Raw genomic sequence first — 13,710 nt, forward strand, 5'->3', positions numbered from 1 at the left:
AGGCTTCCATCAGCTGGCAGGGAACACATGTGCAGAAGACGAAGCATGTTCGAAAAGAACTGACTGTGCAAATATTCAGACACGAGAGTGGGGCGGGGGTTTACCAGCCTTACATCCTGCCCTGTGACGACGGCTTCCAGTCTAATTAGGTGGTCCGGGATGAGGAGATTTCAAGGAGATACTTGAGAGTCACCCAGATTAACCCTCTCGTTTAATACTCAAGAGGAACCAAGGTGGAAAAGTGAGGTGGTTAGTGGAAGCAGAATCGGGAGAAACTGGTCCAGCACCAGTATCTAGGAAGAGTATCTGCAGCTGGGACCCTGTGGAACAGCAGCTCCATTGCATGAAGGGCTGGAGGAAGAGTCAAGGGATGCATTTTGCAGTTTTACTTGGTGGTGACTCTCCCATCCCACTCCCAAGGCCTGCACTCACATTAGATCATGCAAAATCCTACTGTGGACTGACCGTAAATGTGCAGAATTGAGTAAGACTGATCTGGCCATCAGGGAGACTCACATGCAGAAGTCTCAGTCGGGCCCGGAAAAGTCAGCACAGGAGACAGGAAGTGCAGTTACAGAAGGCAGATGCAGGGCCTGGGAAACGTGGATTGTAGGCAGCATTTCTCTGTGTCCCAGTAGCCACTCCCAAATAACCACTCAGAGACTTAGTATTAATTACAAATGCTCAGCCAGCAGCTCAGGCTTGTTACTACCTGACTCTTACATGTTAAATTAACACACACTTCTTATCTACCCTCTGCCATGCGGCAGTACCTTCTTTCAACACGGCACATACACCTTGCTTCTCCTCGTGTCTTTACCGAGACTCATTTGCCTCATCTGTGAACTTCCCATGTGGCCTCTCTCACATCTGGCTCCAGACTCCACCCCCTTCTTCCCAGCATTCTCTCTGCCCTGAAAATCTTGCCTAGCTATCGGCCAATCAGCTTTTTATTAACAATGAGAGCAACACATTTTCACAGTGCACAGAAGGATTATTCCACAGCAGTGGAATACAGGCTGGATAAAATACAGGCTTTTCTCACAATTACTACCCTAGTTTCCAAATTTGTTTTATTAAAAGAAATAATTCTCTATCTCAAAGCCTATGTCACACCCAGCACGCTAGTCTCTGGTTATGGAGAGGGCACCATCCGAGGACAGGCAAGGACACTATGTCACACCCAGCACGCCAGTCTCTGGTTATGGAGACGGCACCATCTGAGGACAGGCCAGGGCACTTGCTGCATTTCCAAAGCTTTCTACACTTGGAAGCTCACAGCGGTTCATCCAATTCTATAACACCGCCTGGAACGGAACCATTACAGTCCTGGGAGTCACTCAGGATCCAAGCAAAGGCAAGGAGCTAGCCCTGACCAAGCCAGCCCTATAAAACAGCTCTGCTAAGGACCTCAGTCTCCTCACAGAGAACTGATTACACAACTATATATTTGCTGCTATGGAGACACGAAAACCAGTTTTTACAAAGTGTCTTCACAGTTTCTTAAACTTTCGTGAGAAATATTTCTGTTAACTAAATATCTTTTAAAAAAAGAAAAGAAAACCACAGAGCAAAGACCAGTTTTAGAGCAGGCCTGGGCAGGGACTGGAGAAATAGCTCTGTGGTTAGGGGCTCTGGCTGCACTTCCAGAGGACCTGGGTTCAATTCCCAGAACCCACATGACAGCTCACAAGCAACTGTAACTCTAATTCCAGAGGACCTGGGTTCAGTTCCCAGCACCCACACGACAGCTCACAGCCAACCATAACTCTAAATCCAGAGGACCCTGCACCCTCTTCTAGCATCAGCCAGAGACACAAAATAAAAGTAAATAAAAACACTCACGAAAGGAGAGCTAAGAAGAAATGCGGTCTGTGATACTTCTGGAAATTTCCCTGCACTTTTATACCTGTAAAGCTAAACCTACCTACGTAAAGTGATCAGGAGAAACCGAGTTCCATCCTGAGGAACTGGGGACAGAAGTATACAGAGTTTCCTCTTGCTGCCGTGCAACCCAGCACTGGCTTCCGGGTCTCGGGCCAGAAATCTAAAGCAGGTCACAACAGGCTGCGAGAGTGACTGTACATCCATTTGAAATGAGGTCTGGGGACTGCGTGGCTGTGCTGTGTCTGTGGTTCTCGGGGAGAGAAGCCACAGCTCAGCTTCCCCAAGGGAATGTCTTGCCTTTTCCAGCTCCTAGAGGCTGCTTACACTCTTGGCTCGTGGTCCCTTCCCTCTTAAAAGCCAGCAATCACATCACGGCAGCCTCCACTGCCATGTCCTGACTTCCTTGGCCTCTTATGCTTTTAAAGATGATCACTGGGCTTACCTGGAAATTCCAGGATAATGTTATTAGTCATCTGAGCAGCGACCGTCAACTCTGGCTGCTCCCTGTGATGTAACGTAACACACTCAGGGGTCCTAGAGGTGAAGATGAGGTAACGCCAGGCAGCAGCTCTATCAACACAGTCTGCAGGCTCTCCGGATATGTATATTCATCCCTAATTTTTTCTGCGAACTGACTTTTCACCTTATGTCTTGAATCTGTACCACGAATACAGAAAGAATGCAGTTTCTGAAACACATAAAGTACTTCCCAGTAAGACGGCAGACTCAAAGTTGTCCCATGTGACATGTAGCAAGAACAGAGTCAAGACAGGGAAGAAGGGAAGGGTGAGAGAGAAAGGGAGAAAGAACACAGGGACGTCACAGAGGGACGAAGGGAATGGCAGGACTCGGTGGTGGGGGGAGTGCCAACCATCATCCCCTCCAGCTGTACGCTCTCTGGTAGGGGAAGCAGAAGCCTGGCCTAAAGAAACAATAGTACATAAACCACAGGAAAACACAACCCCGGCGTCAGTCACAGGAAAAACAAACACACAGTGTCAGCCAAGGAAAAACAAACCCGCAAGTCCTCCTGAACCCCAGCCCAGGACAGACTGACTTGGGCCCAAAATGAAGCCCCTTGAATTCCTGGCACTTCCTCCCCTTTCCACCAGTGCCTGTATTTTATTTTATCCTCTCAGAAGAGCTTTTATGGGGCTGGGTATGGGGGTGCCAGCCCTTAATCCCAGCGCTCAGGGTTAAATCAAGCACAGTGCCGTGCAGAGCATAAAGGTTTGTTTCTAGTACGCGGGGATGGAGGTGATGGGAGGCCTGATATATGTATTCCTGCGCCTATGGGTACAATCTCAGGAAAAAATCCACTCTAACCCGTGGACATATACACCTTAACAGTCCATAAAGGGAAGACATCAGAACCTCTACCGGAGTTTTAAAACAGGACATTTAAAAGGACAAATGACTTTTTTCTTGACCAAGTTCCTTCCACAAGCAACTGAACCTATAACTCTCTGTGAGAAACAAAAGGCTTCCCCTCAAAAGCTGTCGGGTTTATGTTCTAGAGAGAACTATCTGAGATTGCATTAGATACAGCAATTCCCCCAAAGCTGTACTAAAATTCTCAGTAGCCCCACAACTCTCCCATGCCCAAAGACTGGTAAATAGCTAGGACTTACTATTTATAGTGTATTTATGACTTAATGAGATGAAATCCCCAGTCCTGCTTCCTTGACCTCTCTCCCCCCTGCTTAGGGGACATGCTTGGCTCGCTATTTCAACAATACTGAAATGTAATGTCACACACACAATGATTCTCTCTGGGAAGCATCGGAAACACAGTAAACCAACACTTTATTTGGTGTTTAGAAATGGTCACCCAGGCACCCCTGCCTGGGTGATAGCACAGAATTCCAGATTCTTAAAGGAAAGCAGAAGCCCACAAGGTCAAACAGCAAACCCTGTTTATGACAGAGGAAAGGGAGCAATTGTTCCTATAATCCAAGTCCCCAGACGGCAGCCATGCCCACGCCTTCCTAAGCATAACAGTTTCGCACATGGTGCATTAACTACTCGTCTTGAATTCAAACCTTTGCTCAAAGCCCAGCACACGAGGAAGAGGTGATGGTTCTCTGTGCTGTGTGTGCTATGTGGTGTTGTGTGTACTGTGTGTGCTGTGTGTGCTGTGTGGTGTTGTGTGTACTGTGTGCTGTGTGTGCTGTGTGGTGTTGTGTGTACTGTGTGTGCTGTGCTGTGTGTACTGTGTGGTGTGTGTACTGTGTGTGCTGTGTGTGCTATGTGGTGTGTGTACTGTGTACTGTGTGTGCTGTGTGTACTGTGTGTGCTGTGTGGTGTTGTGTGTGCTGTGTGTGCTGTGTGGTGTGTGGTGCTATGTGGTATATGGTGCTGTGTGGTGTGTGTGCTGTGTGCGCTGTGTGGTGCTGTGTGGTGTGTGAGCTGTGTGCTTTGCACCTCTCCAGGGCTTCCTAGAAGAAGCACTGTAAACACAATATAACTGGAACCTTCCAGGTGTCTGCAGAGCCAGGGCTTCCCCAGCACTCCTGGTGTTAAAGGAGAGTGCTATCAACCTTCCTTCGTGTCCCTTCCCCAGCACTCCTGGTGTTAAAGGAGAGTGCTATCAACCTTCCTTCGTGTCCCTTACCCAGGACTCCCTGTGCAGCACTGTCCAGCGTCCCTCCGTGCCCAATTTTCAATGTCTGCTTTTGCCTCTTGTGCCATTCCGGGGAAGGCATTCCAGCTTCTGCAAGAGTGATGAAAAGAGCAATTACCAAGACAAGTCAGGAGGAACAAGGAAGACCACACGGCCTCTTCAAATAAACACAGTCCAAGTGGAAGGCTGGGACCACTTAGAAGGTGCAGCAGGCTCGGTGTGGTGGTGCACGCTTTTAGAAATGAGTTTGCGGCAAGGACGGTCTAAAAGCAGCCCCAGGCTAGCCAAGGGTACACGGTGAGACCCTGTCTCAAAAACCAAAACAACAAAACACGTACAGCCAGGCCTGGGACTAGCCCAGTTGGTAGAGTACTTGCCACTCAAGCCTGAGGGCCTGACTTCATCCTCAGGACACAAGTGAAAGACACCTGGATGTGGCGACATGAATATATAATCACAGAGCTGAGCAAGGAGAGACAAGAGGGTCTCTGGAGCTTGCTGACCTCTACGTGGTGAGTTCCAGGCCAGTGACAGGCCATGCCTCAAATAATGTGGGCAGTGCCTCAGGAACGACACCTGAGGTGACCTCTGCCTCCACAGTCACGCATACACACACACACACACACACACACACACACACACGGATGACCAGACGCTTGCTCACTTACAAAAGAGTATTCCAAAATTAGTCAACTAGAAACTAAAACTCATTTCTAAAAAAAAAAAACAAAAAAAAAAAACAATTATTTTATTTATTATTTATTTATCCATCTATCTATCTACTGTGAATGAATGTTTTGGTTGCATGTATACTTGTGTGCCATGTACACGCAGTGCCCAAATCTACCCACTTACCTATCTATCAATCTATCAATCTATCTATCTATCTATCTATCTATCTATCTATCTATCTATCTATCTATCTATCTTTTACTGTGTGTGAATGTTTTGCTTGTATGTATCTGTGCACCATGTACACGCAGTACCCAAAAAGGCCAGAAGAGGGCATCAGAGCCCCAGGAACTAGAGCTACCAATGGAAATGAGACCCCAGTGGCTGCTGGGAATCGAACCTGAGTCCTCCGGAAGAGCAGCCAATGTTCTTACCTGAAGGAGCCATCTTTCTGGCCCCAAGGAAGACAATTTCAAGTGAGTCAATATTTATGCTAACTCAGTGAATTCTAGGACTATCCCTATAGTTAGAGAATGACAACAGCTTGGGGCTGGCGTATGCTGTTAGTTAAAAGTCCTCGGTTAACCCCTCTAAGTATTCCCAATTTCCTCTGTCCTTCCTCACTTTGGAATCACATCTCGTACCGGGCTACGTCTACCTGTGCTGAGCTCTTGGCCTGGTTTTACTTGTTGTCCTCACGATCAAACTTTCCATTCATTAAAGAAACAAATTTCAGTTTCCCTCCTTCACTCCTCCCATTCTCCCCTCTCCCCTCCTCCCATTCTCCCCTCCTCCCATTCTCCCCTCTCCCCTCCTCCCATTCTCCCCTCTCCCCTCCTCCCATTCTCCCCTCTCCCCTCCTCCCATTCTCCCCTCCTCCCATTCTCCCCTCTCCCCTCCTCCCATTCTCCCCTCCTCCCATTCTCCCCTCTCCCCTCCTCCCATTCTCCCCTCTCCCCTCCTCCCATTCTCCCCTCTCCCCTCCTCCCATTCTCCCCTCCTCCCATTCTCCCCTCTCCCCTCCTCCCATTCTCCCCTCTCCCCTCCTCCCATTCTCCCCTCTCCCCTCCTCCTCTCTCCCCTCCTCCCATTCTCCCCTCCTCCTATTCTCCCCTCTCCCCTCCTCCCATTCTCCCCTCTCCCCCAGACCCACCTTCCCTCCACTTCCCTTCGGAAAAGGGCAGGCCTCCAAGACGCAGCAACCAAACACGACAAAACAAGATATAGTTCGACAAGGTAAAAACCCATGGAGGCAGGACAAGCAACAGAATATGAGAGAATCTGCAAGGGCGGGCTAAAGAGTCAGAGACACATCTTCTCCCACTGTTAGGAGAGCCACAAAGACACCAAGGAGCCGCCATGACACACTGGGGACCTGGTGCAGACCCGTGCATTTAATAAAAAGAAGGAAATAAGGGTCCCAGCCCAGTTCATTTCACACTCCCGTCGTTATGACAACCATCAATCCCTGTCTCTCACTGTTACAATTGTCACACCATACCTGTCTCTCAGCCCATCAACCTACTTTATAACAACTGATACCAGGGGACAGAACACCTGATGGAAATGAAAAGAGGGCAGGGCAGAGACAAGGAGAAAGGCAGCCACCGTGGAAGTGCAGAGGCCACATCCACCTTCTGAGGGGGGTGCAGGTCACCCAGTCCCGAGCCCAGGCGAGCAGTCCCAGAGTCACCAGACATGACATCACCATACTTGGAGGAACACGGGGAGCAATCGGAACCTCTAAGAGAGCGTTCTCAGCCACCGAACGACCCTTTCCCAGGGGTCGCAGGGCAGATATCCTGCATATCAAATGTTTAAACTGTGATTCAAAACAGTAGGAAAATTACACTTATGAAGTAGTAACAAAAATAATTTTACGGTGAGGTCCCCATGACTAAAGCCTGCAGAAATCACAAGACTGCCAGCCCAGTTAAGGGAAGAGGCTGTCACCGTTCATCTCCATGTCTCTATAGGACTCAAAGATACAGCTTAATGTGAGGATCAAGTAAAACCCAGGGTAAAGGGCTCGACACGGAATCATGAGGACCGGAGTCAGGACCTCCAGCACCCACATGAACGGTACTGAAGCCTGATGCCCACGCGAGGGAGCCACGCTGGTTGTTCCTTGGAGCAGGCGGGGCAGGTAGACTTGCCTAACTGGCGAGCCCTGAGTTCAAGAGAGGTACTCTGCTTCAACATGGAAGATGGAAAGCCATCTCTGAAGATGGACGTCATCACCTCAGACCTACACACACACATCCGTGCATGCCACATGTATGTACACATACAAAACAAAACTAAGGTTTTGTTTTTTTTGTTGTTGTTCACGCCACAGTTGTAAGTGCTCTACTGGGCTTTTTAACTATGTTTTCTAACATTTTCGCGGTGCACACGAATCATCAGGAAGTGTGCTTAGAAAAGCGGCCAGCTTCTATTTTAATGTTCCATAAAGTACTCAACCAGAATCTGGAACAATGGTTTAAGAGTGCCATTTCCCAAAAATATCCCAGGTGTTCAGAATCACAACCTCTGCAAATGTAGGGATTGGGAACTTGTATTTGATTAAAAGATGAATTCTCGCGCCTGCTAAAAGGTGATGTCCTAAGTCCTCGCAAACTCCGTCTATGCGCTTTTAAAGTACAGTTTTAAGTTAGTGGCTTGGGGGTTGAAAGGCAGAGCTTCCTTTGGTGGGACTCATCCACAAGAGCCAAACAAAAACCCTGGGAGGGATTGAACCACAGAGTTGGTCTGCACGTGGGTGGAAACTTGTGTGTGCAAGGTGGGCCCCAATCTACACACACATACTTCCCGTGAGCTCACGTGGCCGCTGTTGTAAGAGTCTGAGCTTGATAAATTCAATCCAGGATGACCTGGGTTTCTGTCCAGAGAAAGTTAATTCAGCAGTCGCTCTTTTTCTCTCTTGAGCCGTGAGCGCGAAAATTAAGTCAGTCGGTAAATAATATAAACAAACACTAAGATAAAATTTAAAACCCCAGGGCGCTTGCCCAGCAGCGGAGAACGCCGCAGCCTGGTCCCTACCCGGGCTGCAGTACCTGCCAGCAGCTTCTCCTTCAGCCGATTCAGCAGCTCGGCTGAAGTGGGCCCTTTGGGCTTGTGCACGGCGAACACGCCGCTGAGCGACAGCAGCTTAGCAGCCAGGGCGGCCTTGGAGACCTGGGCTGGCAATCTGGTCCGGGCCGCTACCACTGCGGCTGTTTCTGCAGCATCAGAGGCTGCGTCGGCAATCGGAGGGGGACGCCACCTCTGCCTCAGCAGCTGCCATGCTTTCACAGGCTGCACCCACTACCGGGAGGCGCACACCGATGACCCGTGAGCTGCAGCCTGATCAGCCCCGCCTTTCTCGGGCTGGGCTGCAAGGCCCTCTGGGAATTGTAGTCCGGAGCCTCTCTTTGCTGACCAAGGGCTTGCTGGGGCTGCTCAGAGTTCCCCTGGAATCTCTCCTTTATTATCTGTTTCTGAACTTTTCTTAGTTCCTCGAGGCAGGGGGCTATTGGAGTTGCCGTTGTAAACTACCCAACACAAACACCGAACTTGTGAAACTCAGATGAAGGATTCACTTCCTGTCCCATGAGCACCCTTCTACAACTAAACCGCCCCGAAACCCTACATTCCTCTGTGTGTGTGCACGCGCACACCTCTGTCTGAGATATACCACCCACAGACTCAGATGTTTAACAACTTGGTCCCAGTTGGTGGCTGTGCAGAGACGTTTAGGAAGTGTGACCTTGCTGGAGGAAGTGTGTCACTGCAGACAGGCTTTGAGATTAAAAGCCTTGTGTTTCTCCCAGTTTTCTCTGCTTTCTGCTTGTGGTTCAAGATATGAGCCCTGGCACCCTAATTCAGCCTGCCGCTTGCTACCTTGCTTCCTCGTCCTGACAGACCCTTGTCAATCTAGAACCATAAGCCTAAATAAACTCTTTCTTCTATAAGTTGCCTTGGTCATGTGTTTCGCCATAACAATAGAAAACTAATACACCATATCTCAAAATAGTCTCCAACAAATTGAAGTCTCTAACATTCTAGATAAAATGTCTTGTTGCCGTCAACCACCCATGGTTCACCAAAGGTTGTTTATGAGTAAGATTTTTAAAATCAACCAAATCCAAGTATAGTGCTGGGTTCCCCATGGTTCCTGGGGCCTCTGCTCTGACCCCCAACATAAACACACAGGCCTGGGGAAGCTTTTTCTTCCCAGAGCTGTCGGTACACACTCTTCTCTGGAGCCACAGGCAGCGGGGCACAGAGGGCACTCTGAGGCCAAACCGAGACGCAGAAAGGTGTTCCTGACAGCTCGGAAGGAAAAGCTGAGGATGCTCAGATCTGCATGACAGGCTCGGGAAAGGGCTCGTGTTTAAAAAGTTCAGAGAAGAGCCAGATGTATCTTCCCCATCTGTTTATGATTTCCATCGTGGAAAAAAGGGCTGGAAAACTCTTTAAAATTTTGTCCCTGCCTATGCCACTGAAAACTCTCCTAATAGGGAAGAAAAGGGGAAGAGCAGTAAAGAAATCTGCTAACTGCACAGGGAAGCTCTGCTGTGGGCTGAGGGGATTAAAGACGTTTAGGTGAACTTACTGAGGTATAAACATGTGTACGGTTTTGATTTTGGCTTTACATTCCTGTAATTAGGAAAAATAATTGCAATAAATAAAACTTAAAATTAAGTGAAAAGTGTTTTTATTTGAAGAGAAAGAACAAAGGCTCCTATCAGGGGCATCACAGATATGTAGAAGTTAGGCCCAAACAAGCTGACTTCCAATGATCCAGAAATGGGAAGAAATCCCAGAGATGTTCAGAGAAAACCAAAGCAAAAGATCAAGAAAGAGATAGCTGTACTGCATAAGGCCAAAAGATAAAGATGGAGGATGATGAATCTTCTCCATTAAGAATGCTTTGGGGTAGAAATGGGAAGGGCAAGAGAGAGAAAGTGTCCTAGTAAAGACTGAACGGGAGCTCTCCCTGCTCTACCTGAGGTGAGCACTCTGCTCTAGAGAATTCTGTCCTGAGATGGAGGCCTGTGGAAACTCATGACAGAGACTGATAAAGGAGACAGGCTTGGGTGGGTGTATGCTCCATGCTGACACTTAGCTTTTCCCAGCCATTTCTGTAATAATTCTCAGGAAAATAACTTGGTAGCACAACTTCACTACCAAGCAGATGCTGTGTGACTTTTCCTGAGAAGGTATGAGCAACTAACTTCCAGTCCCCCTTCGATAGGACACCAGTACCAGACCCCAAAACCTATCCTAAGTTGAGCCTAGTGGAGCTAGCGAATTTATTAGAGTGACTTACATGAGCGTGGGTGACTCTAAGACAGCTGCCTCACCAGAAAGCCCGCTGCACTGTGGGTGAAGACTCATGAAAAGTGCATCTTGGAGCTCCCTGCACAACTGGCAGGTAGCTGTGCTTGAGGAGAGGGAGAGGGAGGGAAGGAGAGAGAGAGAGAGAGAGAGAGAGAGAGAGAGAGAGAGAGGAGAGAGACTCCTTTCCCCATCAGTTGCTACTGCTTGGTTAACCTTGGGGAGAAGCCTTGTGGCTCTAAATTTTAGAAGTTTCCTGGGTCTTGTGAGGTTTATTTACTTCCTGAGTCTTATGAATATTCTCTTCCATCTAGTAGGGAGTGTTTCCATTTGTATATAACCACATAACAGTGATGGTGATGATGATGATTTTATACCCATTCTATAAATGAGGAATGTGAACCTAAATGAGGTTAATTTGACCAAGGGCACATGACTACAATAAAGTCAGTAGTACTTTGGGAGTCCCCCAACACAATTCAGGACAGATTTATGAGAAAGACTCGGGGTTCAGAAAACGTCTAAAACTCACAGTTGAAGTTTGCTGTTTTACAGGGTACAGACTGAAAGGTGTGGGAGACGAAGTTGATGGTTGAAACTATCTCAGGTTTCTTCTTTCAGCAGAGGTGCAAGCACAGCCTTTAACTCTCCTAACACTGAAGTGGAAGCTTTGTCATGGGAACTCCTAAAAAAGTTTCTGCATGACTGTTCTTACGTAGTCAGTCTCTGGATACCAGAGTTTAAAATGATGCTGTTGTACCCTGAGGCCTGAGACACCATTATATTCTTGTCAGATGGGATCTGAAGTTGATTCTCCCAAGGGCCAGTCTTTTCTTGGAATGGTCAAGTTTTCAGCAAACCAAGCTTTCTGGGTTAACCCTTTAGTGTACAGGAGAAAGGCTGACACTAGACCTGGAGCCTCCCTGTGGATCATTGCCAAAGATCTGGGAGGTCCATGCCTGTAATCCCAGCTCTCCAGAGGCAGAGGTAGGAGGATAACAGACTCAAAGCCAGTTTGAACTACCATGTGAGACTCTGTCTCAAAAAAAAAAAACAAAACAAAAAAACAAACCCTACATAACATAATTTAGATAATATTTTTATGTCCAAAAGAATTGAAGAGAGATTCAGTAAAGGATAAATAAACATTAGCAAGATTCTGGAAGTCCCCAGTAAAATAATTGTATATATAAAAAAGAAGTGGTGATTATAATAATCAAGAATGTGGTTAATAATTCAATAAACATTTATATAAAGACTCTGTTAGCAAGACAGTGATCACAGTAAGCAAACAGAATCCAACTCTGCTCTGGAATTCAGCAGACACACAGTGAGTTAGTTTCCACTGCCAGATGTAAACAGCAGGCAACGTGCTGCGTGCAGATCTCCCTTTGAATAAGTCATGGTACACTAGCACACTTCCTCCTGAGAGGCCGGAGTGGGGGAGAAAGCAGGAGCTATGGTTGATTTATGCTTAAGAAAGCTGTTTGGAGGTTTGCTGTGACATTCTCAAGAATGTAATGGTGGGTGAGGGCATGGTAAGAAAAGATAGATGCTCTAGTTTCATGGAAAATTACATGCTTAACAGACTAACATCATCTAAAAGAAATTTTTAGTGTTGTATAAAAGGCAGAGTTGTGGGGGCTGCCATGATCCAAATTTTGAGTACTGTTGACTTGGACAAGAATGTAGAAGATATGTGTACTTTGTTTGACCCCAACAGAAAGGTGAGGAAGGAGAAGAAATACAGCGGAGAGCAGATGACAATTTCAGTGTACTAACCATGTGGTCCATACACAGGGATTAGCATGAGGACTTGGTAACTGCCTGAGAAATAGCGTTTCTGTGTAAAGATGAGCAAAGTGATGTCTAAAAACAACAAGCAGTTACAAAGGTCCAGAATCAAAAAAATTAAAGTTGATAGGGCCTAGGTTTGCTGCGTCCAAAGTCTAGAATGTTCCAGTACCCATAGAGACAGGACGGACAGACAGGACAGACCGGCTCAGTTTAGATGGAGTATAGAGATGACCACAGGGTCCCCGAATATTAAAGTTAAAAATAATTTCCATGGGCAAGCCACAAAAAGCATTGGTGAAAATCATCTAGCCCATAAAATCATGGAATTTCTGATGCGGGATTCCCCTCTGTATTCTATGAATGTTTTTATTACCATTGGTTAATAAAGAAGCCGCAAAATATAGCAAGGTGGGAAATCCAAGCAGAGATAGTGGGGGAAAGAAGGTGGAGTCAGAGAAATGCCATGTAGCTGCCAAAAGAATTTTCCAGCACCAGTAAGCCCCAGCCTAGTGTCAATACACAGATTAGTAGAAATGGGTTAACTTAAGATGTAAGAGCTAGCTAGGAACACGCCTAAGCTATTGGCAAAACAGTGTTGCAATTAATGAAGTTTCTGAGTGATTATTCAAGTCTTGTTGCCTGGAAAATGAAAGAGCAGCCTCTGTTTACATAATGGTGCCCTAACATTCGGCAAAAATTCCACATAAAGCCTAAAAGTTTTTGTTTTTTTTTTTAAGGGGCAGGGGATTCTAGGTAGAAAAGAACACAGTCAAGCATGTCTTCTTGGTAGCAACATTGTCTTTGTTGGCCTCTGTTTGCTAGAGACGTGCGACTCCTTTAAGAGAGACTTAACAACTCAGTGTTAGCAGCAAAAACCTTGCAGCTCTTTTAAGAGGCTCTGCCACCAAACACTTAAATGGTGTTTGTGAATAGTTGGCAGCAGGGTTCTTGGTGGTGCCAGGGACCTTGAAACTCCACAGAGTTGTGACAATAAACATGGCTCTCATCAGTACCTCTGCAATGAAGCTAGGCTCTATGTACTCAGAAAAAGATAGAGATATACAGTATTCGCAGTTTCAGACAAAAGAAAACCCTCCAAGTGGTTTACAGTGTGTTTAAAAATATACGTTTGTGTGGGAATGAAAAGAAAGGATAGAGAAATAAAAAAATGGAAATAGAGTAAGTCAGGTGTGGTGGCACACACCTTTAATCTTGGGAGTCAGAGGCAGGCAGATCTCTGTGAGTTCAAGGCAAGCCTGGTCTACAGTGAAATCCAAGACATGTAAAGATGGAAAATACAAAGAGATTCTGGATACTGTATGTTATTGTATTGACTTTGAATTGTTTGAGTACTGAGAAAGGAGCAACAGCTGCTAAAAGTCATTTGATTATAAATACTGGTTTAATGC

The 13,710-nt window shown here is 46.8% G+C and overlaps 1 protein-coding gene across 1 annotated transcript in view; it reads right to left on the reverse strand.

The window, feature by feature from the left end:
• The window catches only part of Trub1 (TruB pseudouridine synthase family member 1), a 52,397-nt gene that overhangs the window by 32,353 nt on the left and 6,334 nt on the right, over positions 1 to 13,710 (reverse strand). Inside the window, exons 2-3 of the mRNA XM_057777520.1 lie at positions 8,239 to 8,488; positions 4,502 to 4,600 (exon numbers count right to left, since the gene is read on the reverse strand). Coding sequence (XP_057633503.1) covers positions 4,502 to 4,600; positions 8,239 to 8,488 — 349 coding nt within the window. The remainder of the gene's footprint in view (positions 1 to 4,501; positions 4,601 to 8,238; positions 8,489 to 13,710) is intronic.

The sequence above is a fragment of the Chionomys nivalis genome, chromosome 8 (genome assembly GCF_950005125.1).
Source record: "Chionomys nivalis chromosome 8, mChiNiv1.1, whole genome shotgun sequence".
Taxonomy (NCBI): domain Eukaryota; kingdom Metazoa; phylum Chordata; class Mammalia; order Rodentia; family Cricetidae; genus Chionomys; species Chionomys nivalis.